General features: G+C 48.2%; 1 protein-coding gene across 2 annotated transcripts in view; it reads left to right on the forward strand.

Annotated features, from left to right (window-relative positions):
• LOC144818567 (E3 ISG15--protein ligase HERC5-like) overlaps window positions 1–27,596 on the forward strand; it is a 400,809-nt gene that overhangs the window by 229,138 nt on the left and 144,075 nt on the right. The window contains exon 15 of one of the 2 annotated variants that reach the window (XM_078676098.1): window positions 19,537–19,644. The exons of the other annotated variant lie outside the window; for it this stretch is intronic. Coding sequence (XP_078532224.1) covers window positions 19,537–19,644 — 108 coding nt within the window. The remainder of the gene's footprint in view (window positions 1–19,536; window positions 19,645–27,596) is intronic. 2 annotated transcript variants of the gene reach the window in all.

The following is a 27,596-nucleotide window of genomic DNA, read 5'->3' on the forward strand; positions in this document are numbered from 1 at the left end:
AAGATACATTGGCCCAAATCCCAAATTGACCTACTGAGATTTCAGCACTAATAGACTTGGTCTTAGAAATAGACTTCCGCCAGGGAGAAAGAAGAGGAGAGAAGAAAAAAGACCTTAGAACAATAGCCCGAAGATTTGACAGAGTCCGATCTGATAGCGTTAGAGGTTCAGAGACTCAACAAGGAACTGAACCAATGCAAGTTGGAACAATAAGAGGGCCTCTATCTAAGGAAGAGAAGGACAAAAGAAGAAATAGTAATTTGTGTATGTACTGTGGATCCGGGGGGCATTTCGTTAGAAATTGCCCGAAGAAACCCAAGAACACCTTCAAGCCGAAGGAAAACTAACGGCACCACCTGTGGAAGGAGTTGAACGGGAGGGTGCGATCCAAGAAATAACTCCAAAAGAACATCGAGTAGCGAACACGCTGCAATCTGCGGCCCCACATTTGAATCAGTCCATGGAAGTGAGATTTAGGCAGACGACTCTGACAGAGGTATCGGTCATGATAGATTCAGGAGCCACAGGGAACTTCTGTGACTTAAAGTTTGCGGCCAAAGTGGGCATCCAAGCAATCAAGAAGACTAGGAGTGAGCCTGTCAGGGAGGTGGACGGAACAAACCTTTCGTCGGGCCCAATCGTGAGTCACACTGAACCAATTCAACTGATTTCTAGTGACGGGCATAAAGATAGGATTCAATTTAACTTAATCGATGCTCCACAGTTTCAACTAATTCTAGGTCTTCCGTGGCTTACCGAACATACTCCGACGATCGACTGGAGTTCTAGAACCATCGTGATGGACTCAAATTACTGCCACAAGAATTGTTTTAGTACAATGGAGAAACCCCTGGAGAGCAGTCCGGCCTTATCCCTGTGTTCAACAGGACATTCCATGTGCGTGATAAAAATTCAGGAAATTCCAGATGAGTATAAGGAGTTTGAGGACGTGTTTAACAAAGTGGAAGCTGAACAACTACCTCCACATCGAGTTTATGACTGCAAGATAGATTTGGAACCAGCTTCAAACTTGCCATGCAGTCGAGTCTATGCGCTGAGGGAAAAAGAGAACCATCACTTAAAGGAGTATTTGGATAAATACTTGGCCAATGGATTTATTCGGCCTTCTCAATCCCCTGTCTCTTCTCCATTATTTTTCGTGCCGAAGAAGGAGGGAGATTTACGGACGTTTATCGACTATAGAGCAATCAACAAGATTACCAAGAAGAATCGGTATCCCTTGCCATTATTCTCGGTGCTCCTGGACCAAGTAAAGGGAGCCCAAATCTACACAAAATTAGACTTGAGGGGCGCATACCATCTAGTTCGAATGCGAGAGGGAGACGAGTGGAAGACGGCATTTCGGACTAGATTTGGGCTTTTCGAATATCAGGTGTGCCTTATGGGTTGTGCAATGCCCCAGCTGCCTTTCAGCATTTCATCAATGACATCTTGAAGGAATTTATTGATCAGTGCGCAATTGTGTACATTGATGATATTTTAATATACTCATCTGATGTAACAAAACATCACGAGCAAGTGAAGGGAGTTTTGAGGAAGCTACAAGAGAATAAATTGTTTGTAAAATTGGAAAAATGCGCTTTCAACGTTTCACAAGTGGAGTTCTTAGGTTTCGTTCTTTCGCCTTCTGGAATATTGATGGATCAACGAAAGGTTGAAGCGGTAACAAATTGGGAATCTCCTGCGAGTGTAAAGGAAGTTCAAAGCTTCATTGGATTCGCCAATTTTTACCGGAGATTTATTAATGAATTCTCCAGAAAGATTCTCCCTCCTACTAAATTGCTGAGAAAAGGAATCAAGTTCATTTGGTCAAAAGAGTCTGAGGAAGCCTTTCAATCTTTGAAGAAGGACTTCACCACAGTTCCTGTCCTGTTACATGCGGATCCTACAGAACCCTTCTATGTTGAAACGGATGCGTCTGACCAGGCTGTGGGTGGAGTATTGTCCCAACGACACAAGACCACAGGTCAATTGCACCCGGTCGCCTACCGATCCAGAAAACTGACCCAGGCAGAGATCAATTACACCATCACTGAGAAGGAGTTACTAGCTATTAAGGACGCCTTTAAGGAGTGGCGACATTATTTGAAGGGAGCCCAACATCAAGTGACGGTGTTTACGGATCTTCGCAATTTAAAATTCTTAAAAACGGCTAGAACTCTTACACCCAGACAACTGAGGTGGTCCCTGTATTTTGCAGACTACGATTTCGTGATTACATATCGCCCTGGAGCTCAGAATGGAAAGGCGGATGCGTTATCCAGAATAGGCACGGAAGCTCAAAAAACCTTTACAGAGAATCAACCAATCATTCCAAGTGCAAAGATTATAGGAGCCACAACCTCAATTAGCCTGGAAAAAGGTATTGCAGAAGTTATGAGTCCAGAGGATATGCAGGATTGGGCAAAAGGAGATTCGAACAGGAAGATAATTCGGCAGTTGCCTTTTCACCAAAACGCCCTGTATATTCCCACTACGGAATTGCAACAACAAGTAATGCACAAATGCCATGATGACAGATTAGCTGGGCATAAGGGAGAAACCAAGACGGAGGAGTTAATTAAGAGACACTATTGGTGGCCGAAGATGACTTCAGATATTGAGAGATATGTTAAGTCTTGTGAAATCTGCGCTCAGGGAAAATCTGAACGGCAGGCTCCGAAGGGTCTATTGCAGCCCCTACCCACGCCCCCTTACCCATGGCATACAGTCACTCTTGATCTCATCACAGATTTACCCAATAGCCAGGGGTTTGATACAATCCTAGTAGTTGTGGATGCCTTTTCCAAGATGGCCCATTTTACAGCGTTAAAGGGGGTTCCTTCTGCCAAACAGTTAGCCGCTCATTTCAGTTCCCAGACAGTCAAGATCCATGGAATACCTAAAATAGTGATCTCAGACAGGGGTTCCCAGTTTGTATCACACTTCTGGAGGGCCTTTATGGAAGGTTTAGGCACGGAAGTTAGATTCTCCACTAGTTATCACCCAGACAGAGACTGATGGGCAGACAGAGAGGGTGAACCAAGAATTAGAACACTATCTGAGACTATTTCTGTTGAAGGAGGAGGGAGATTGGTCAGATTATCTGTGGACGGCAGAATTTGCCCACAATAATGCGAAGAATAGTTCGACAGGGTACTCTCCCTTTTACTTAAATTATGGCAGGCACCCAAATGCGACTATCCAACAAACTGAAATAACAGTTCCCGCAGTTAAAGAGATAGTTTCACATTTACACCAAATAAAGCAAAGGGCAGGAGAAAATCTAAGAATAGCCAAAGAAAAGTATAAGGGCTACGCTGATCGAAAAAGACGAGAAGGGCCTTCTTTGACTACTGGAGATTGAGTCTGGCTGAGCACAAAGAATTTGAGATTAAAAGGAAACCGGAAATTTCAACCCCGATTTATTGGCCCATATCCTGTGGAAGAAAAAGTCAATCAGGTTACCTATCGATTGAAGCTACCACCTAAGTTAAAGATTCACCCAGTTTTTCATGTTTCTTTGCTAAAGAAAACCTCCACAGATCTGAGAACCCAATCACCTCCAAAACCAATTCAGCTAGAGACAGGAACTGAATTTGAAGTAAAAGAAATTTTGGACTACAAGAGGTCCAGAGGAAGATAGTACTATTTATTAGACTGGAAAGGTAATGGTCCTGAGGAGCGGTCTTGGGAACTGGGTGAGGATGTTCATGCTCCCAGGTTAATTAAGTCCTTTCATCAACAGTTCCCCACAAAACCCAGGGAAAAAGAAGCTACCTTGTTGGGGGGTACTGTCAGAACCCCTATACCGGGTTCAATCATGTGCGGTATTGACTTGCCTCAGATAGGTCAGGAATTCTCTGTAAGTCACATGTGGACAGAGAGGGTCCAGCGATGGAGACTTAAGATGGCCACCGAAGTGGAAATGCAGGTTGGCGGTCTAGACTCCACGCCGCAGCTGCAAGGAAATTAGGATGCAGCACGAGCGCATCAAGAACTGCGCACTTCACTGAAGATTCCAGTCGGGAATGACGTACCGAAGTAGCGCTCTAGTCATAGATATTGTTTAGTCACGAAGGATATCATTAATGGTTCCTTCAAGTATCCGGAGAGCTTATAGATTATTTTTCGAGAAGAAACTCGACATTCAGAGTTAGCACGAACTGAAGAAACAGTGCCGGTAACCTGAGCCGGGCCAAGCTGACAAAGAGCTGAGTTCCGTTTTCGAGCCAAGGAGAGGAGTGAGAAAACGAAGCTAAGTAAAACCTTGATAACGAGATAAATGTACCTTAAAGAAATACTTACCTGATTAGAGTAAAGTCATCGGACTTCAGTAAACCTAGAAATTAAGGAGCCAGAGAAAAAAGAAGTCAGAGTGTGAATAAGTTAAAAACTACAGAATGCCAAAAGTCTTTGCAATGTAAATATGTAGATACTCACCTGGATTGCTAAGGGTGTCGCAATTTCTAAAAGAAAACCTGTGAAAGACAGAACAGAGTAAAGAAGTTAAGACACAGAAAATAAGACCGCAGTTAAGGAAGAAGAGAACATAACAGAAACCCACTTAAAAGAAAGACTCATCTAGTTAGTGAAGTAAGTGCACTTACATCGTAATAAATTAGTAGAGATAGTTTAGGCAAACTGGCAATAGACACTAATACCTTATCTTTCTAATAGTAACAACTTACAGACGAGGAAGATAGAACTACAACAAAAGACAGAAGAGAAGCTAAAGTCCAGAAGAACCAGGGTAGGCGAGATATCACAGCAGAGTAGTATTAGAATTTAGAGCAGAGGTGGTTTGGATTGTAATGGTGTATTAATTACAGGTTTCCTCAAAAGAACAGACGACGTCTGCAAGTAAGCTGACAGAGGAAGCCGATTTTGGGCCAGTCTCTTCTTTGTTTATTATTTTATCCAATTCCCCCGTCCCCCGAGGTAATAATCTGAAGGTTCTGAGAAAAGACCTACTAGCATTGCCGAGAGGAATTTGGGACCTAGCATCTCTGTTCCCGTGCAAGAACTGGTAAGCCACTACAGTTGGATAGCTTGGAGTTCTGACACCCCGGCAGATGGCTAGTGTAGCCTTTGGGGAGGAGGTGGAAGTCCAAGGTGGGTGGGGTCCCGCAGAAATGTACCTTGTCTCTTTAGGAGACTGTGAGGTGGTCACAGAAAACCAACTGTCCAGTAAGACTAAGAAGTATGGGCAGTGGGTGACCATCAATGGCCAAAAGGTGGAGGCTCTTAGAGACACAAGAGCCAGTGTGAGAGCTGTCAGGTGTCACCTGGTGTCTCTAGAGCAGGTTGTCCCACATGCATTCTGCCAAGTTGTTACCGCCGACAACACAGAGAGTCATTGTCCAATGGCTCAGGTTCCCTTTGAGTGGGGGGGGGTCTCTGGTACTCTTCAGGTAGCTGTGAGGCCCGCCATGCCTGTTGACTGTTTGTTGGGGAACGATTTGGAGAGCTCACCTTGAGAGAAGGTGGAGAAGAGTACTCACACGAGGATGGTGGGTCTGCCTGACTGGGCGTGCGTGACCACCCGGTCAATGGCAGCCCGTAGGGGTGCTCAAGGGGACCTGGAGCCTGAGAGGAAGGCCCAGGAACCTGCCTTAGAGAGAAGAGGCAGGGTGTGCGGGAAACCGGCCCCCGAAGTTCCCACGGCCCAGGAGGAGGTAGACCCTGAGGGGAATGCCTGTGGAGCCTACCGGGGAACAAGTAGCTGAACTGGGGGACCTGTCTGAGCTGACCCATTGGCAACAAGAAGGAGGACCCTCCAGGGAAGATTTCTGCAGGGAGCAGAGAGAATGCCCTTCTCTTGAGGGCGTGCGGCAACAGGCTGCAAGCCAGGCAGCAGGTGATCAGTCTGGGTCACATTGGATCTACAGGGAGAATGGTCTCCTGTATAGTGAGCCTAAGGTCGCTACGCCTGAGTCAGCCCGTGTGCTGGTGGTACCCCAGAGCTTCAGAGCCTTCCTACTGGGGCTGGCTCATGATGTGCCATTGACAGGACATTTGGGGCAGGACAAGACCTTTGAGAGGCTTGTCACCCACTTTCATTGGCCCCAAATGCGCAAGAGTTCAGACACTCATTGCAGGACTTGTCAGACTTGCCAGGCAAGTGGAAAGAGTGGGAGGAAGCATAATGCTCCTCTCCAGCCATTCCCTGTGGCCAGTACCCCCTTTGAGTGGGTGGCTATTGACATTGTGGGGCCACTGGACCCCAATGTCAAGGTTCGGCTTTAGGCTTCCTCGGCGCTGAGTTGAGAGTCCAATACCTGGCCCTACTAAATTACCCCAATGTTCGATATGCAGTGACATGAACAATCGAGATAATTCAACGGGGCGCGGGAAAGGAAGGGAACAGCGGGGAGGGAGATCTGAAACGACAAATAACAACAGATTATAACACCCTATCTCCCTCACTCTAACTGGTATTCACGGTGGTCTTTACTAACCAAAGAACTTCCCACTATGCGTGAGTAATACCTGTAAAGGAAAATACACAAGGCTTTACTCCTAGCGGAGACACTGATGTGGAGGAGGTAAGAGGACTTGTATCCAGCTGCAAGACAAAACATACACTGTATGACATATACAAGTGCAGGAAAACCTGAATAATGGATGTATTACAGCAAATACCCTACACATACCCTGAATATTGCTTCATATCTACTTGTATTGGTATATCACAAGCCCCTCTCTCAAGACCCCTCCTGTCTCCTGCAGAAACGAGAACAAAAGAACAATAAATTCTGCTTCATGCGGAACCTCCCCTGAAATCACCAAGAGGAAAGGCTCCCTTTTTTGAACAACACGCAGTGTTGACTTCACACAGCGGTGCCAAATAGTTAATGTGCCCTATTTCAATAAAGGAGTCAAAGTTCTACTCCTTCAGGGCAAATGGATAGCGAGGCTCAGTGTTCAGATGCAAGTGAGTCCCTTCGCTTTTCCTGGAAACAAGAGCTATATACATATATTACAGTTGGCGTTTGGAAATGAAGCTGCGCCAGGTCATTGCAGCTCAACTGCCCTTGGAATGCCAAACACGGTTCTGGAACAATAACCACAGAGGGGTTCTTTCTGTTGCAGCCGGCCGGTGTGCTGTTGGGATCGATAGAACCAACGCCTCACACCGCCGCCAGAAAGCCCCTTACTCACGGTTCAGACGGACTTGGGAAAACAAGTCGGAAACTGCCAAGGATCCGGAGCTCCGCACTCTCTTCCCTGCAACTACGGAATTATCGGCGTTTCACAGCCGTTAGTTCCGCTTCTTTATTTCCTGGCATGCGCGCGCACTCGACGTCCTGCGTGCCCTACGCGCGGCATGCCGGGAACTGTAGTTTTCTTTCTTCCGGCGCCAGCCCGGGACCCGTGAACACCGCGTTACCCCGCGGAACATGACACCCAAGACAGCCATGGGCAACAGGTTCATCCTGGTCTTGGTGGACCATGCCACCCGGTACCCGGAAGCCATACCTCTGAGGACAGTGACGGCCCCCGTGGTGGGACGAGCACTGATGGGAATTTTCTCACTAGTTGGATTCCCTCGAGAGGTTGTGTCTGACCGGGGCACTAACTTCATTTCCAAGTATATGAAGTCCCTGTGGCAGGAGTGTGGGGTAACTTACAAGTTCACCACTCCTTACCACCCCAAAGGAAATGGGTTAGTTGAAAGGTTCAACCGAACCCTGAAGGGCATGATTATGCGTCTTGAGGAACCCATGAGGTGTAAGTGGGACGTCCTCTTACCATGCCTGTTGTTTGCATACCGGGAGGTGCCACAGAAATCTCTAGGGTTCAGTCCCTTTGAGCTTCTCTATGGGCACCCGGTCAGAGGACCTCTGAGTCTGGTCAAGGAAGGCTGGGAGAAATCTCCCAGGAAACCTCCCCAGGATGTATATAGCTACATGCTGGTCTTCAGGAACCACACTAGGCGTTTCAGGCAACTCACTGAGGCGAATCTGGAAGCCAGCCAGGAGGAGATGAAGCGGTGGTACGACCAGAATGCCACTCTGGTAGAGCTTCAACCTGGTCAGAAAGTGTGGGTCATGGCCCCAGTGGAGCACTGTGCGCTCCAAGATAAGTGGACCGGACCATTTGAGGGTGTGGAGTGCAAGAGTCCAGTTACCTACTTGGTGGACTTGCGGTCTCCCAGGAACCCCTTGAGGGTCCTGCAAGTCGACCGCCTTAAGCCCCACTTAGAGAGGTCTGAAGTGGGCATGCTCTTTGCGACAGATGCTGGAATGGAAGAGGAGACTGAGCCTCTAAGATGCTTGCACTAGGGGTGATTGAGTCCTCTAGCAGTCCTTGGGCCAGCCCAGTGGTCTTGGTCCCAAAGGCTGCGGTGCCGGGTGCCACACCCGAACTCCGGTTCTGTGTGGTCTACTGAGGGCTCAATTCGGTCACAAAGACCGACGCGCACCCCATCCCCAGAGCTGATGATCTCATTGATCGGTTAGGGGCTGCACGGTACCTCAGCACCTTTGACTTGACATCTGGGGATTGGCAGATCGCCTTGACTGATGGAGCAAAGGAGAGGTCAGCATTCTCTACACCAGATGGGCATTTCCAGTTCCGTATTATGCCCTTTGGGATGAAAAATGCCCCTGCCACCTTTCAGAGGTAGGTCAACCAGGTGTTGGTCGAACTAGATGAGTTCAGTGCCGCCGACATGGATGACATCGCAGTGTTCAGTGTCACTTGGGAGGAACATCTGCACCACCTCTGGGAAGTGTTGTTGGCCCTGCGGAAAGCAGGCCTCACGATCAAGGCGAGTAAGTGCCAGGTCGGGCAGGGTTCTGTGGTGTACTTGGGACTCCAAGTTGGGAGCGGCCAGGCGGCACCCCTACAACCAAAGATTGGAACCATCTTGGCTTGGGAACCCCCCAAAACCCAGACAGAGCTGAGGGCCTTTTTAGCACTCACCGGGTACTACAGGAGGTTTGTCAAGGGGTATGGCAACGTTGTTGCACCCTTGACAGAGCTGACTTCCAGGAAGCAGCCCAAGAAAGTGATTTGGACTGACACCTGTCAGAAAGCTTTTGAGGCCCTGAAAGCTGCCATGTGCACGGTGCCCATGCTCCTGGCACCAAACTTCTCCAAAGAGTTCATCGTTCAAACAGACGCTTCGGAGCATGGTGGGGGGCTGTTGGTTCACAGATGAATTAAGAGGGCCTAGATCAACCTGTAGCCTTCATCAGTAGGAGATTACTTCCACAGGAACAGCGGTGGAGTGCTATTGAGCGTGAGGCATTTGCTGTGGTCTGGGCACTGAAGAAGCTGAGACCATACCTGTTTGGAACTCACTTCCGGGTTCAGACAGACCATAGGTCCCTCATATGGTTGATGCAGATGAGGGGTGAGAATCCAAAGCTGTTGAGGTGGTCCATTTCCCTACAGGGTATGGACTTTACAGTGGAACACCGCCCTGGTACAGAACACGCCAACGCTGATGGTCTGTCTAGATTTTTCCACCTTAGTGATGAGAACTCCCAGGAGGTAGGGTAGTTCTCCCCACATTTCAGCTGGAGGGGACACGCGTTAGACCTGGCACTATTGGCGTGGGTCTCCCTTTCATTTTTTCTGTTGCCTCATGTGTTTTTGCTGGTGTTAGATGCTTTGGGAACTGTGCCACTGCTGTCCAATGCCACAGTGTGAGTGCTCCCTACTGTAAATTGGTGTATTGATTAGTGGTTCCATGATTGGATGTATGGTTTACTTGTCAGACCCTAGTACAGTGCACTATGTGTGCCCAGGGCGTCTAAATCCAAATGCTGCTAGTGGGCTTGCAGCACTGTTTGTGCCACCCACAGAAGCGGCCTTGTAAAATGTGTCTAAGGTCTGCCATTGCAGAGCCTGCGTGCAGTCTGGTACTGTCATGCTGACTGGGCAAGTGCACCCACTTGCCAGTCGCTAAACCTTCCCTTGATTTCATATATTAGCACCCCTATGGTAGGCCCAAGGGCAGGGTGCATTGTAAGTATAAGGTAGGACAAGCCCTGATGTGTGTGGCATGTCCTAATAGTGAATTACAGCCATTTTCGTTTTTCACTATTGCAAGGCTACCTGTTCTCCGTAGGTCAGAATGGGCTGCTAGATTATTACATGTTTATTAATCCTAGCAGACTCGGAGAACATGGTAGAAATTCGAGTTTAGTATGCCTGGACTCAGAATAATAAAACAACATATTTTAGTGAAGTTTATTTTAATATTCTGTGTTTGCAAATACCACTTTTAGAAAGTAGGTATTTGCTTGCCTAACCATTTGAGCCCGCCTCTGCGAGGTTGTGTATTCCTTCGTCTGGTTTTGTGAGTGACAGGGCTGGGTGATTCCAAGAGACAGGCTGGGGCAGCCCTGTGGTGAATAGAGAGATCTGCATCTAGATGGGAGGGAGGAGTTGCACCTGGGACCTGACTAGGGCTGGGCCTTCCCTCTACAATGATGGCTCCACCTCCTGTGGTGCATCTGATGTCTCTGCCCTGCACACTGAAAGAAGGAAAGGAAGACTGTCAACAAAGTGCTTCAGGACTGTACTTGCCTTCCACAATGCTGGCTCCACCTCCTGTGGGGCGTCTGATGTGCCTGCCCTGTGCTGTGAAAGGAAAGGGGAAGTCTGGTAAACAGAATGCTTCAGAACTGGCTTGAACTGGGCACAGCCCCCTTTCCCCTCAAAGGATTTTGGGGTATAAGTATTGGGACCATAATCCCAAGAAATTAGATCACTTCTGGACTTACAAGACGAAACCTCTGCTGAGGAGAAGGAACCTGAAGAAACTGAGGAGAGACTATTCCCAAGCTGAAGTACTGCTTGGGGGGTTGGCCTGCAGTGGTTGCCTGACTGCCAAAGGGAGGAGAAAGAACGTTGTGGACTTTTCTTTCAACTTGTGCAAAGATCTCCAAGGGCTTGGAAGAGAACTTGCCCCCTGACCGAAGTCCCAGGACCAGTGTACTTCACCAGCCTTTGTGAATTGCTGCTGGAAACAAGTGGCTACAGAGGCAGGGAGCTGTGACCGACTCTCACGACCAGCCCGGTGTCCTGTAGGCACCGCATCAAGCAACGTCCGCCTCGAACAACGCAAGCTCTGCGCTCACCGACTCCGTCCTGATGCCGTCACCAAGCCGTAGCCTGCACCGCGACTGATGGGCAGACAGAGAGGGTGAACCAAGAATTAGAACACTATCTGAGACTATTTCTGTTGAAGGAGGAGGGAGATTGGTCAGATTATCTGTGGACGGCAGAATTTGCCCACAATAATGCGAAGAATAGTTCGACAGGGTACTCTCCCTTTTACTTAAATTATGGCAGGCACCCAAATGCGACTATCCGACAAACTGAAATAACAGTTCCCGCAGTTAAAGAGATAGTTTCACATTTACACCAAATACAGCAAAGGGCAGGAGAAAATCTAAGAATAGCCAAAGAAAAGTATAAGGGCTACGCTGATCGAAAAAGACGAGAAGGGCCGTCTTTGACTACTGGAGATTGAGTCTGGCTGAGCACAAAGAATTTGAGATTAAAGGGAAACCGGAAATTTCAACCCCGATTTATTGGCCCATATCCTGTGGAAGAAAAAGTCAATCAGGTTACCTATCGATTGAAGCTACCACCTAAGTTAAAGATTCACCCAGTTTTTCATGTTTCTTTGCTAAAGAAAACCTCCACAGATCTGAGAACCCCATCACCTCCAAAACCAATTCAGCTAGAGACAGGAACTGAATTTGAAGTAAAAGAAATTTTGGACTACAAGAGGTCCAGAGGAAGATAGTACTATTTATTAGACTGGAAAGGTTATGGTCCTGAGGAGCGGTCTTGGGAACTGGGTGAGGATGTTCATGCTCGCAGGTTAATTAAGTCCTTTCATCAACAGTTCCCCACAAAACCCAGGGAGAAAGAAGCTACCTTGTTGGGGGGTACTGTCAGAACCCCTATACCGGGTTCAATCATGTGCGGTATTGACTTGCCTCAGATAGGTCAGGAATTCTCTGTTGGTCACATGTGGACAGACAGGGTCCAGCGATGAAGACTTAAGATGGCCACCGAAGTGGAAATGCAGGTTGGCGGTCTAGACTCCGCGCCGCAGCTGCAAGGAAATTAAGATGCAGCACGAGCGCATCAAGAACTGCGCACTTCACTGAAGATTCCAGTCGGGAATGACGTACCGAAGTAGCGCTCTAGTCATAGATATTGTTTAGTCACGAAGGATATCATTAATGGTTCCTTCAAGTATCCGGAGAGCTTATAGATTATTTTTCGAGAAGAAACTCGACATTCAGAGTTAGCACGAACTGAAGAAACAGTGCCGGTAACCTGAGCCGGGCCAAGCTGACAAAGAGCTGAGTTCCGTTTTCGAGCCGAGGAGAGGAGTGAGAAAACGAAGCTAAGTAAAACCTTGATAACGAGATAAATGTACCTTAAAGAAATACTTACCTGATTAGAGTAAAGTCATCGGACTTCAGTAAACCTAGAAATTAAGGAGCCAGAGAAAAAAGAAGTCAGAGTGTGAATAAGTTAAAAACTACAGAATGCCAAAAGGCTTTGCAATATAAATATGTAGATACTCACCTGGATTGCTAAGGGTGTCGCAATTTCTAAAAGAAAACCTGTGAAAGACAGAACAGAGTAAAGAAGTTAAGACACAGAAAATAAGACCGCAGTTAAGGAAGAAGAGAACATAACAGAAACCCACTTAAAAGAAAGACTCATCTAGTTAGTGAAGTAAGTGCACTTACATCGTAATAAATTAGTAGAGATAGTTTAGGCAAACTGGCAATAGACACTAATACCTTATCTTTCTAATAGTAACAACTAACAGACGAGGAAGATAGAACTACAACAAAAGACAGAAGAGAAGCTAAAGTCCAGAAGAACCAGGGTAGGCGAGATATCACAGCAGAGTAGTATTAGAATTTAGAGCAAAGGTGGTTTGGATTGTAATGGTGTATTAATTACAGGTTTCCTCAAAAGAACAGACGACGTCTGCAAGTAAGCTGACAGAGGAAGCCGATTTTGGGCCAGTCTCTTCTTTGTTTATTATTTTATCCAATTCCCCCGTCCCCCGAGGTAATAATCTGAAGGTTCTGAGAAAAGACCTACTAGCATTGCCGAGAGGGATTTGGGACCTAGCATCTCTGTTCCCGTGCAAGAACTGGTAAGCCACTACAGTTGGATAGCTTGGAGTTCTGACACCCCGGCAGATGGCTAGTGTAGCCTTTGGGGAGGAGGTGGAAGTCCAAGGTGGGTGGGGTCCCGCAGAAATGTCCCTTGTCTCTTTAGGAGACTGTGAGGTGGTCACATAAAACCAACTGTCCAGTAAGACTAAGAAGTATGGGCAGTGGGTGACCATCAATGGCCAAAAGGTGGAGGCTCTTAGAGACACAAGAGCCAGTGTGAGAGCTATCAGGTGTCACCTGGTGTCTCTAGAGCAGGTTGTCCCACATGCATTCTGCCAAGTTGTTACCGCCGACAACACAGAGAGTCATTGTCCAATGGCTCAGGTTCCCTTTGAGTGGGGGGGGGGGGTCTCTGGTACTCTTCAGGTAGCTGTGAGGCCCGCCATGCCTGTTGACTGTTTGTTGGGGAACGGTTTGGAGAGCTCACCTTGAGAGAAGGTGGAGAAGAGTACTCACACGAGGATGGTGGGTCTGCCTGACTGGGCGTGCGTGACCACCCGGTCAATGGCAGCCAGTAGGGGTGCTCAAGGGGACCTGGAGCCTGAGAGGAAGGCCCAGGAACCTGCCTTAGAGAGAAGAGGCAGGGTGTGCGGGAAACCGGCCCCCGAAGTTCCCACGGCCCAGGAGGAGGTAGACCCTGAGGGGGATGCCTGTGGAGCCTACCGGGGAACAAGTAGCTGAACTGGGGGACCTGTCTGAGCTGACCCATTGGCAACAAGAAGGAGGACCCTCCAGGGAAGATTTCTGCAGGGAGCAGAGAGAATGCCCTTCTCTTGAGGGCGTGCGGCAACAGGCTGCAAGCCAGGCAGCAGGTGATCAGTCTGGGTCACATTGGATCTACAGGGAGAATGGTCTCCTGTATAGTGAGCCTAAGGTCGCTACGCCTGAGTCAGCCCGTGTGCTGGTGGTACCCCAGAGCTTCAGAGCCTTCCTACTGGGGCTGGCTCATGATGTGCCATTGACAGGACATTTGGGGCAGGACAAGACCTTTGAGAGGCTTGTCACCCACTTTCATTGGCCCCAAATGCGCAAGAGTTCAGACACTCATTGCAGGACTTGTCAGACTTGCCAGGCAAGTGGAAAGAGTGGGAGGAAGCAGAATGCTCCTCTCCAGCCATTCCCTGTGGCCAGTACCCCCTTTGAGTGGGTGGCTATTGACATTGTGGGGCCACTGGACCCCAAGACAGCCATGGGCAACAGGTTCATCCTGGTCTTGGTGGACCATGCCACCCGGTACCCGGAAGCCATACCTCTGAGGACAGTGACGGCCCCCGTGGTGGGACGAGCACTGATGGGAATTTTCTCACTAGTTGGATTCCCTCGAGAGGTTGTGTCTGACCGGGGCACTAACTTCATTTCCAAGTATATGAAGTCCCTGTGGCAGGAGTGTGGGGTAACTTACAAGTTCACCACTCCTTACCACCCCAAAGGAAATGGGTTAGTTGAAAGGTTCAACCGAACCCTGAAGGGCATGATTATGCGTCTTGAGGAACCCATGAGGTGTAAGTGGGACGTCCTCTTACCATGCCTGTTGTTTGCATACCGGGAGGTGCCACAGAAATCTCTAGGGTTCAGTCCCTTTGAGCTTCTCTATGGGCACCCGGTCAGAGGACCTCTGAGTCTGGTCAAGGAAGGCTGGGAGCAATCTCCCAGGAAACCTCCCCAGGATGTATATAGCTACATGCTGGTCTTCAGGAACCACACTAGGCGTTTCAGGCAACTCGCTGAGGCGAATCTGGAAGCCAGCCAGGAGGAGATGAAGCGGTGGTACGACCAGAATGCCACTCTGGTAGAGCTTCAACCTGGTCAGAAAGTGTGGGTCATGGCCCCAGTGGAGCACTGTGCGCTCCAAGATAAGTGGACCGAACCATTTGAGGGTGTGGAGTGCAAGAGTCCAGTTACCTACTTGGTGGACTTGCGGTCTCCCAGGAACCCCTTGAGGGTCCTGCAAGTCGACCGCCTTAAGCCCCACTTAGAGAGGTCTGAAGTGGGCATGCTCTTTGCGACAGATGCTGGAATGGAAGAGGAGACTGAGCCTCTAAGATGCTTGCACTAGGGGTGATTGAGTCCTCTAGCAGTCCTTGGGCCAGCCCAGTGGTCTTGGTCCCAAAGGCTGCGGCGCCGGGTGCCACACCCGAACTCCGGTTCTGTGTGGTCTACTGAGGGCTCAATTCGGTCACAAAGACCGACGCGCACCCCATCCCCAGAGCTGATGATCTCATTGATCGGTTAGGGGCTGCACGGTACCTCAGCACCTTTGACTTGACGTCTGGGGATTGGCAGATCGCCTTGACTGATGGAGCAAAGGAGAGGTCAGCATTCTCTACACCAGATGGGCATTTCCAGTTCCGTATCATGCCCTTTGGGATGAAAAATGCCCCTGCCACCTTTCAGAGGTAGGTCAACCAGGTGTTGGTCGGACTAGATGAGTTCAGTGCCGCCGACATGGATGACATTGCAGTGTTCAGTGTCACTTGGGAGGAACATCTGCACCACCTCTGGGAAGTGTTGTTGGCCCTGCGGAAAGCAGGCCTCACGATAAAGGCGAGTAGGTGCCAGGTCGGGCAGGGTTCTGTGGTGTACTTGGGACTCCAAGTTGGGAGCGGCCAGGCGGCACCCCTACAACCAAAGATTGAAACCATCTTGGCTTGGGAACCCCCCAAAACCCAGACAGAGCTGAGGGCCTTTTTAGGACTCACCGGGTACTACAGGAGGTTTGTCAAGGGGTATGGCAACGTTGTTGCACCCTTGACAGAGCTGACTTCCAGGAAGCAGCCCAAGAAAGTGATTTGGACTGACACCTGTCAGAAAGCTTTTGAGGCCCTGAAAGCTGCCATGTGCACGGTGCCCATGCTCCTGGCACCAAACTTCTCCAAAGAGTTCATCGTTCAAACAGACGCTTCGGAGCATGGTGGGGGGCTGTTGGTTCACAGATTAATTAAGAGGGCCTAGATCAACCTGTAGCCTTCATCAGTAGGAGGTTACTTCCACAGGAACAGCGGTGGAGTGCTATTGAGCGTGAGGCATTTGCTGTGGTCTGGGCACTGAAGAAGCTGAGGCCATACCTGTTTGGGACTCACTTCCGGGGTCAGACAGACCATAGGCCCCTCATATGGTTGATGCAGATGAGGGGTGAGAATCCAAAGCTGTTGAGGTGGTCCATTTCCCTACAGGGTATGGACTTTACAGTGGAACACCGCCCTGGTACAGAACACGCCAACGCTGATGGTCTGTCTAGATTTTTCCACCTTAGTGACGAGAACTCCCAGGAGGTAGGGTAGTTCTCCCCACATTTCAGCTGGAGGGGACACGTGTTAGACCTGGCACTATTGGCGTGGGTCTCCCTTTCATTTTTTCTGTTGCCTCATGTGTTTTTGCTGGTGTTAGATGCTTTGGGAACTGTGCCACTGCTGTCCAATGCCACAGTGTGAGTGCTCCCTACTGTAAATTGGTGTATTGATTAGTGGTTCCATGATTGGATGTATGGTTTACTTGTCAGACCCTAGTACAGTGCACTATGTGTGCCCAGGGCGTCTAAATCCAAATGCTGCTAGTGGGCTTGCAGCACTGTTTGTGCCACCCACAGAAGCGGCCTTGTAAAATGTGTCTAAGGTCTGCCATTGCAGAGCCTGCGTGCAGTCTGGTACTGTCATGCTGACTGGGCAAGTGCACCCACTTGCCAGTCGCTAAACCTTCCCTTGATTTCATATATTAGTACCCCTATGGTAGGCCCAAGGGCAGGGTGCATTGTAAGTATAAGGTAGGACAAGCCCTGATGTGTGTGGCATGTCCTAATAGTGAATTACAGCCATTTTCGTTTTTCACTATTGCAAGGCTACCTGTTCTCCGTAGGTCAGAATGGGCTGCTAGATTATTACATGTTTATAATCCTAGCAGACTCGGAGAACATGGTAGAAATTCGAGTTTAGTATGCCTGGACTCAGAATAATAAAACAACATCTTTTAGTGAAGTTTATTTTAATATTCTGTGTTTGCAAATACCACTTTTAGAAAGTAGGTATTTGCTTGCGTAACCATTTGAGCCCGCCTCTGCGAGGTTGTGTATTCCTTCGTCTGGTTTTGTGAGTGACAGGGCTGGGTGATTCCAAGAGACAGGCTGGGGCAGCCCGGTGGTGAATAGAGAGATCTGCATCTAGATGGGAGGGAGGAGTTGCACCTGGGACCTGACTAGGGCTGGGCCTTCCCTCTACAATGATGGCTCCACCTCCTGTGGTGCATCTGATGTCTCTGCCCTGCACACTGAAAGAAGGAAAGGAAGACTGTCAACAAAGTGCTTCAGGACTGTACTTGCCTTCCACAATGCTGGCTCCACCTCCTGTGGGGCGTCTGATGTGCCTGCCCTGTGCTGTGAAAGGAAAGGGGAAGTCTGGTAAACAGAATGCTTCAGAACTGGCTTGAACTGGGCACAGCCCCCTTTCCCCTCAAAGGATTTTGGGGTATAAGTATTGGGACCATGATCCCAAGAAATTAGATCACTTCTGGACTTACAAGACGAAACCTCTGCTGAGGAGAAGGAACCTGAAGAAACTGAGGAGAGACTATTCCCAAGCTGAAGTACTGCTTGGGGGGTTGGCCTGCAGTGGTTGCCTGACTGCCAAAGGGAGGAGAAAGAACGTTGTGGACTTATCTTTCAACTTGTGCAAAGATCTCCAAGGGCTTGGAAGAGAACTTGCCCCCTGACCGAAGTCCCAGGACCAGTGTACTTCACCAGCCTTCGTGAATTGCTGCTGGAAACAAGTTGCTACAGAGGCAGGGAGCTGTGACCGACTCTCACGACCAGCCCGGTGTCCTGTAGGCACCGCATCAAGCAACGTCCGCCTCGAACAACGCAAGCTCTGCGCTCACCGACTCCGTCCTGATGCCGTCACCAAGCCGTAGCCTGCACCGCGACGTGCAGCGCCTCGCTACACCGAATCAAACTGGTCTGACCGACGCGATCACTGCTGCTGACTTCGAGTTCTGTGAGCGCACCGGAGTTAGTAAAATGAGAGAGAACACTGTAGAAATTAAATTTGAGAAATCAGTGGTGTGGCTGGAAGGATGGTTGTCAACCCATACTAGGAAATTACTTAAGAAGAGAAGGTATTAAAGCTCTTTTTTTAAAGTAGAGTAGCTGGAATTTGTATGGCTTGTATAAGGGAGAATATTCCAAACTATAGGATTAATACCAGAAATGTACTGCACCTTTGTGTGCATTCTTCTGAAGATTGAAGATCAAGGAAAGACAATTCAGAGCTTCTCAGAGAATGTAGACTGCATGAAAGTGTTGGCATGTAGTACATAATCTTACTTGCACCTGTGATTTAACATCTGGAGTGGTGGACTCAACCACAGCTTTGACACTTGAAAGAATTATTGTGTCCTCCATTTCACACCTTCACTACAGGGATGGATGCATCTCTCATAGGATGGGGCGCCCATCTGGGGGACATATCAGTCTTTGGCCTGTGGAGACCATAGGAACTATTACGGCACATCAGTGTTCCCCTGCTCAGAGCTATGCATGTAGCACTGAACGTCTTTCCCTCGATCGTGAAGGCAGCTCAAGTTCAGATTCTGACAACAAAATACACACAGAAATCTACGCTAGAAATTGTGACTATAAGGGCAAAATAACTGTGCTGAGGGCCTATGTCTCTGACAGGGAAGTACAGGTAAAATGAAAATGCCTATTATCAGCTCTTTTTGTAGCAGCTCAAGGTATGAAGGTAGAATGCTTGCACATAGAGAAGCATGAACTGGGATTCCGCCATTAAGTTCTAAAACTGTTTTTTTGTGTCTTGGGTCTCCGGAGGAGCATTTCTTCACAACTCTGAATAAATAGTGCAACCTGTTACTTGGTTGGATTTCCTTGTGGACAAACCCTAGAAGTTGGCTTTGCAATAGGCTGGACGTTTTGACTGCATCACACTCTTCCACTGTTTGCCCTCATACGGAGCCTCACTCAGGCAATCAATTGGCAGGAGTCGCACTTATTGCCTCAGACCTTGTAAGGAAGCTGGGGTACCCAAGCCTCTTGAAGCTCATTCTCGAGCCACCACAGCCCCTTCCTTTAAGGCATGGCCTTGGCCCTCAAATGGCTCTGCCAGTGTAAACATGTGCCTGACAGACAATCTTACACAGGTGCCTCATGTCAAAATGATGGTCACACTACCATAATTTTGGCGTGGCAAGAGCCACTTGTCTTTCCTACTGGGACCACCATACAAGGAAAGTAAAAAAGACTCAAAGGTCCTCATGCACAGGGCATGTCGGGGTTAATATTTCATTTTTATTTTCAATTGTGTGTTTTGTGTTTTTTTGTTCTTCAACTGCATATCTTCATTTTCCCTTACAGAACTCTGATGACTCTCATATGCCTGTGTCTTGTGTGCGGTTTCCTTTTGTCCTCAACGTACTTGCAAAGCGCCAAATGCTTCAAACGGATTTAGCTCTCAAGCAAGAGGTACAGCTTCATTATTTTGTAGAACCAAACATAAGCTGATTAAGTCATAGGTGCTTTCTATGTGGTGTTCTTAGAAAAAAACTTATACATTTAAAAAGGCAAGTCACAAAGAAAGTGAAAGTGAGACAAATTGAGCCAAGCATAATTTATCAAAGGTGTGGATTATTGTAGTCAATTACTAAACTCACGTACTTTATACTCCGCTATAATCAATGTGACTTTATGTATGTTTAATCTCATCTCTGCTATCAATACTGCACCCAAAAGCAGCCACACTGAGCCCACAGTACTCACTCCACCTTGCTGCACTCACACTAGATCCTACATACCATGCTTCAGAGAAGTCACAACTTTTGTACATTGCAGTTTAAAGGCATTTGTTTAGAAAATTATATGCACTGAGAATCTGTGTGCGTGAAGGACTGTGACAAAAAGATGATTGTACAAACACTATCTGGGATGCTTTAAAAACCTGAGCACTAACATGCACTAACAAGGATATATTTAGAAAAACTTTTTAACATTATTTTCCAAATAATCTTTTCTGTGACCATGGAAATCAAGCTGAAATATAAATATTTTTAAGTGTTATCGAAGTTTTAATGTATTGTTATATTCTACGGAAACATACATTTATTTTATTGCTTTTGCCAAAATTTAAATTACTTTTTTCCTCATTTAATTTCTGTTATCTGATAACTCACTCTCAACCTTTAGTTTATTTAATTCCTAAATTTTGTAGATTTTTTATTATATTGAATATCATTTTGTATTCCACTTGTACTCAAATTGATTTTAAAACCTGAAAAAAACCTGAACATTTTAAAAATCATATTTAATATGATAGGGACACCTACCTAATTATTTGAAGCGGAAGGCATCGCTCACGTCCAAATTTACCAGCCCAGCAGCGCACCAGCCTCCAAGCCCACCTCTCGCCGCACCCGCTTCGCGGATGCCGCTTCGCTGGTGGGTGTTGGTAGAGGCAGCATCTCCAGGACCGACGCGAGGACTCCGGCAGCAAGGCGGTAAGGGGCGCGAGGAACCAGCGGGGCTGCGAGCGTGCGGGGACTTCATTTCCCAGAAGTCCCTGCAAGACCAAGGAAGAGCTTCCGGTCCGCTCTCCCTGCTGGCCCGCCCCCCGCCCATCAAAGCTAATTAAAAGCGCTCCTCTTCCTCTACTCTGTGGGACACCTACCTAATTATTTGAAGCGGAAGGCATCGCTCACGTCCAAATTTACCAGCCCAGCAGCGCACCAGCCTCCAAGCCCACCTCTCGCCGCACCCGCTTCGCGGGTGCCGCTTCGCTGGTGGGTGTTGGTAGAGGCAGCATCTCCAGGACCGACGCGAGGACTCCGGCAGCAAGGCGGTAAGGGGCGCGAGGAACCAGCGGGGCTGCGAGCGTGCGGGGACTTCATTTCCCAGAAGTCCCTGCAAGACCAAGGAAGAGCTTCCGGTCCGCTCTCCCTGCTGGCCCGCCCCCCGCCCATCAAAGCTAATTAAAAGCGCTCCTCTTCCTCTACTCTGTGGGACACCTACCTAATTATTTGAAGCGGAAGGCATCGCTCACGTCCAAATTTACCAGCCCAGCAGCGCACCAGCCTCCAAGCCCACCTCTCGCCGCACCCGCTTCGCGGATGCCGCTTCGCTGGTGGGTGTTGGTAGAGGCAGCATCTCCAGGACCGACGCGAGGACTCCGGCAGCAAGGCGGTAAGGGGCGCGAGGAACCAGCGGGGCTGCGAGCGTGCGGGGACTTCATTTCCCAGAAGTCCCTGCAAGACCAAGGAAGAGCTTCCGGTCCGCTCTCCCTGCTGGCCCGCCCCCCGCCCATCAAAGCTAATTAAAAGCGCTCCTCTTCCTCTACTCTGTGGGACACCTACCTAATTATTTGAAGCGGAAGGCATCGCTCACGTCCAAATTTACCAGCCCAGCAGCGCACCAGCCTCCAAGCCCACCTCTCGCCGCACCCGCTTCGCGGGTGCCGCTTCGCTGGTGGGTGTTGGTAGAGGCAGCATCTCCAGGACCGACGCGAGGACTCCGGCAGCAAGGCGGTAAGGGGCGCGAGGAACCAGCGGGGCTGCGAGCGTGCGGGGACTTCATTTCCCAGAAGTCCCTGCAAGACCAAGGAAGAGCTTCCGGTCCGCTCTCCCTGCTGGCCCGCCCCCCGCCCATCAAAGCTAATTAAAAGCGCTCCTCTTCCTCTACTCTGTGGGACACCTACCTAATTATTTGAAGCGGAAGGCATCGCTCACGTCCAAATTTACCAGCCCAGCAGCGCACCAGCCTCCAAGCCCACCTCTCGCCGCACCCGCTTAGCGGGTGCCGCTTCGCTGGTGGGTGTTGGTAGAGGCAGCATCTCCAGGACCGACGCGAGGACTCCGGCAGCAAGGCGGTAAGGGGCGCGAGGAACCAGCGGGGCTGCGAGCGTGCGGGGACTTCATTTCCCAGAAGTCCCTGCAAGACCAAGGAAGAGCTTCCGGTCCGCTCTCCCTGCTGGCCCGCCCCCTGCCCTTTTGCGCCCCCTACTTAACAACATCTCACTCCCGCAGCGCGGGACGCAGCACGGGCGAAGACTGGGCAAAGACAGGGCCGTTTGAGGCCGTTCGAGGACGGCAGAGGACGGCCCCGGCCCTGTCACCCTGTATTTTACTTCATCCCTGCAGGCTCCCACGTTTCTTGACGTACATCACTGAGAATCACGATGCGTCCCAAAACTAGAAGCACGTCTAAAAAAGCCACACTGGTGACACAAGTGACCGGTCCTATAGACCTCTTTATATCCAGGGTAAACGACACCATTGATAAGAGTATCATCCTACTGGAGAAAAGAGTCTCTTTGGACCTCATGCAGGCCAAACGATCCTCTCTTGGCTCACTTGCTACCGCTAATTCTCCTGTTCACCAGGAGGCTAACAACTGCTCCTTACCACTGCCACTAACCATCGTCCCTACGATGACCGTTCCAAACTCTGTAGATTTGTCCGTAACCCAAACTGACTCTGATCAATCTTACGTTGACTTTGAAGCTACCCCAGACTTAGAAGCCTGCCAATCACCGATTGAAAAATTAGACCAGAGCGCCATTAGCAATCCCTCACTACCTGATCCAGTAACGACCCTAGAACCAACAAAAACAAGGAAAAACTCCTCCACCCTCACTAAGGCTATGCCAATTATCAAGGAAAAACTCAAAACAATAACAAAGAATCATAATCTTATCACGCCCACCCCAAACTCCACGACAGGTATCCCCTGTTGGGTGGAAAACATGGTTATGGACCTAAAATCAGACCTCGAAGCCAAAATCACAGCACAGATCAAACCCTTAATATCAAAGTTGGACAGACTTACGTCACTAATCAATACTAAATGCAGTTGTAAGGCAAGTGGGAATGGTCCCGCACCAACGCAGGGGGCAAAGGAAACACTCCCAATAAATTCATCTAGTACCAAACAAATAGCAGGTATAACAAACAACCTTCACACCAAAAAAGGGAGAAATCTAGACGCCTCCCAAGTCATTCTGGTGGCGGAAGATCTCCCCTCTGCTACGCAAACAGGTCCAGCAGGCCAAACCAAAACAAGCAACCGACAAACAAAAGGAAATATTACCATCCCAGCAGAGACCCCCTCCCAAGAAAAACCACCAGAACTGAAGACCAAGCAGTCTCGGCCCAAAATAATCAATCTACCCCCGGAAGCTTCTCCCTTCATGGTGGTGTTAACGGCTGTTCCCCCATTGAAGGAGGGCGCAAGAGAAACTTTCGCAGAGCTGAGGAACAAATGCGCCCAGTGGCTCCAACTCCATAGACCCTTACCCGCTCACATTAGGGGTGACATCTTCTCCGTACGCAGAGGAGACTGGGTCGATAGAAGCACGAAGGCAATAGCGGGGGATGTTATCACCATCAAATTCAGGGAGATAGGGGCATCAAATTATATCTGCAACTCACCCAACAGAGGACCAGCTACCCAAATAAATCCCCTTCCTTTGTCCTATTTTTTACCCCCACCTGCAAGGCTAAATTTCCCCCCTCCCGTACTCCCATTAAACACTGGGCCTATAAACTCCTCTGAATACAATACATATCAATACCAGCAGCACCCACACATGCCACGATTCCCACACATGCCACGATTCCCACAAAATTCACAACAATCTGTTTTCCACTGGCAACCACCCGCCCAAATCCCTCTACCTACACACCTTGCTACCCAACCACCTGCTCATCCCCCTCAATACCCATATCATACCACCGAACAGTGGTGGCAACCCCAGCAATCCATGCAATACAACACTCACCTATGGCAGCAGCCGCGGCAGGGACGGTTTCCCCCACTCAACCCACTAGGCCTTAATCACCAAGGCAGAGATAGGGATGAATGGAGTGGACAGGAACACTGGAGAAAGTTTAGCGACTCCACACGTTGGGATAGCTGGAATGGCCCTCAATTAGCAAACAGGTATAGCGCCTTGGAGTGCGTCGATTGACTACTACAACCACAAGAACACTCCCAAATCCACACAGAACCATTGGAACTCACGGTCTCCCTACCAGTCCCTCCAGTCTCAGAGATTCCTCCAGCCCCAGAAATCTCTAACAAACCAAGAAGAGTAAAAAGCTCAAGGGATAGTCCAACAATCCTGAGCCTGATCTCGTGGAACATCGCTGGATTAAGGTCAAAAATAGAGGATGGGACAATTATACACCACATGCATAATCACCAAGTAATATGCATACAGGAGACATGGTCATTACAAGAACATCACCTGCAGGGGTACAAAACGTACTCCTCTCTCGCGCAGTCGGGACACACAGGTAGACCAAAGGGAGGTCTGTGCATCTATGTAGCCAACACCATCCAAAACGCTAAAATAAAGGTCATAGAACTGGGACCTAATTTGCAGATCCTTGGTCTTTTTTTCCAGAAAAAAGAGTCAATGGTTATTATTAATTTTTATAACAACCTGGATGAACTGGACTTTGAGGGAGTCCTAGCCCACCTCCACGGAAAACTAACTACTGTTAGAATGAAACAAGGAGAAAGTGGCCCGGCTGTAATAATATGGGCAGGCGATTTCAACCTTCACGCCTGCACTCAACCAAAAAGAAAATGTCCTGGCATGGTGACAGAAGATGGCCTCTCCCTCACCCATTTCGTGCATAACAAAATGGGTAGACAAATGAATGATCTCCTATCCGACCTGGATCTCCAGATAGTAAACACCTTGGACTATGGAGATAATTCACTTGCACCTACTTATATAGGAAGAGGCCACAAAACCACGGTAGACTTCATAATTATATCAACATCTTTACAACTAAGAATAAAAAATTTTGAAGTCAAACCGAATCTCCAAAGTGACCATGCAATATTAACTCTGGAAGTCTCATTAAACTATCAACAATGCTCTCCAGTAATAATAGCCAATGCACTGACCCAGGAAAACATCAATATGGATAAAGTAAACGGGTACTCAATAAAATGGGGAAGGATAAACCCAGATGAACTCACCAAAGAGCTAATAAGATCAGTCTATCCTCAAATTAAAATTTGTTTGGACATAGCAACTAAGGACGCGGAGCTTCTAAACAATTTTGCCCAAATTATGGACAAACTAAAGGTTTTACTCACAAAAAAACAAAAATTCGGTCCATCCCGGCCCAAAAGCTGGTTTAATCAAGAGTGCACTAAGGCTCACACAAAATTGAAGCTAGCCTTAAACAAAAATGAAAGGGACTTCCGTACAATAGCTACCCTCAGAAGTGAATACCATAATATAAGGAAAAAGAGGAAAGAGGAACTGAAGCAAGCGCTGTGGCACGAACTCCACACCAGTGCCCAAGAAAAAAACTCTCAAGCCTTCTGGAGAATCATAAGAACTCCTTTTTTGGCAGACGACATTTGCCCAAAAATCGAAGCTGCTATAGACGCTGCAACTTGGGTATCACACTTTACCAGCATCTTCCAAAAACCAACCTCTGACCAAGAGACGGAAGAAGAGGAAAAAATATTCCTACCATACCCAATAGACATAAATTTTGAAATTCCCGAGATTCTTGTGGCATTGAACTCAACCAAAAAAGGAAAAGCTCCAGGGCCGGACGGAGTCCCGGCAGATTTTTTTAAACACCAAACAGAACTCTGGGCACCGATTTTAACAAGGGTCTGCACCGCTACGGCCAAACTAGGAATTCTGGAGTCATGGACAAGGTCCATTATGGTGCCAATATTCAAAAAAGGTAACCGTATGGACCCTGCCTGCTACCGACCAATTTCCTTGCTGGACTCACTGGGAAAAATAGCAGGAAGAGTGATCTTAGAAAGACTTCAGGACTGGGCGGAAGAGAGAGGTATCCTATCCGACCTCCAATTTGGTTTTAGAAAAGGACTAGGCACTGTGGAACAAGCCCTAAATCTGTCGATAATTTTTGGAAAATATGTGCATGCAAAGAAAGCAAAACTTTACATGACCTACGTAGATTTGTCCGCGGCCTTCGACTGCGTCTCCCATACAAAATTGTGGTCTCTTTTAGCACAGATGGGGGTAGACCCATCACTCCTGAATTTTTTAAGGGAACTCTATTCCAATCCATCCGCAAGAGTCCGCTACGGGACAAAGGGGGAACTGACGGCGTCTTTTAGAGTAGAGCGTGGGGTCAGACAAGGATGTGTCCTGGCACCTTTCCTTTTCTCCCTCTATACCAACAACTTGGAGGTTGAGCTCTTGAGGGGTGCCCGTGACCTCCCACTGGCCAAACATCGCCCGATCCCCGCCCTACTCTACGCGGACGACGCCGTCCTCCTTGCACAAACCCCCCGCGAACTTCAAAGGTCCCTTAATAGATATTCGCAGTTTATGAGAACCCTTGACCTTCACATAAACGTAAAAAAGACTTTTGTAATGAAGGCTGGGGTTGGGAGGAAACAGCAAAACTCCATCTACCTTGACAGCCAAAGAATAGATTTTACAAATGAATACTGCTATCTGGGAGTTATGATAGATAATAAACTCTCCTGGAAACCAGCGGTAGAAGCCAGAAAACATTGTTTTAAAAGAGCATTAGCCGCATTGGTGTCGTTTACACAGAAACTAGGAAAACGTCCGCCCAGGGAACTGATAACCATATATAAAGCTAAGTGCCAATCCACAGCTTTATACGGAGCAGGACTATGGGGCCACACGGATGTCACCTCTCTGCAAATTGCAGAAAACAAGTTTTTTAGATTTCTTTTATCCACCCCCAAAAGTTCCTCGACTTACGCCTGCCACTTAGAATTGGGGGCACCATATATCGAAGATCTTGCCAAAATCCAACCACTCCTCCTTTGGCGACGTATCTGGGCGTCAGATAAAAACGACCTCACAAAAACAATACTGGCGGATGCAATGTCTCTGGACTATGTGTTAAAAATTAAATGGTTGGCCTATATCCGGACCTTTCTCTTTGACCTTGGAATAGAAAGATATTATTCAAATCCCGAAAAAATTGGAGAACTCTCAAAAACTAATTTAAAAAAACAAGCCTTGGACTACCTGGGCAATCTGAGACTACAAACAGAAGCTGGGAAACAGTCAGTGCAGCACGCAATAATGGTTCAATCTACCCTTTTAATGCAGCCCTATTTAAACCTTGATATCGGTACCTTTGAACGATTTCTCCTGATAAGATTCAGACTGAACATATTTCACAAACTGGTAGCTTTCCCAACGCCAAATGTTTGGGACCTAAATCCATCTCCATGTCCATGTGATGGGATATCAGGTCAAACTACCCTTCATACCGTTCTGTTCTGTAAATTTTATCAGGAACACCGCAAACTCTGGTTACTAACTCTTCTAAAATCTTGGGGTCTTAGACAATGTCGAGTAGCCATGTTGAGCTTGCAGTTTCTGGACACCGAAGCCACATGTTACCATGTCCTTAACTTTCTGAAATGTATATACG

This window comes from Lissotriton helveticus, chromosome 2_1 (assembly GCF_964261635.1).
Source record: "Lissotriton helveticus chromosome 2_1, aLisHel1.1, whole genome shotgun sequence".
Taxonomy (NCBI): Eukaryota; Metazoa; Chordata; class Amphibia; order Caudata; family Salamandridae; genus Lissotriton; species Lissotriton helveticus.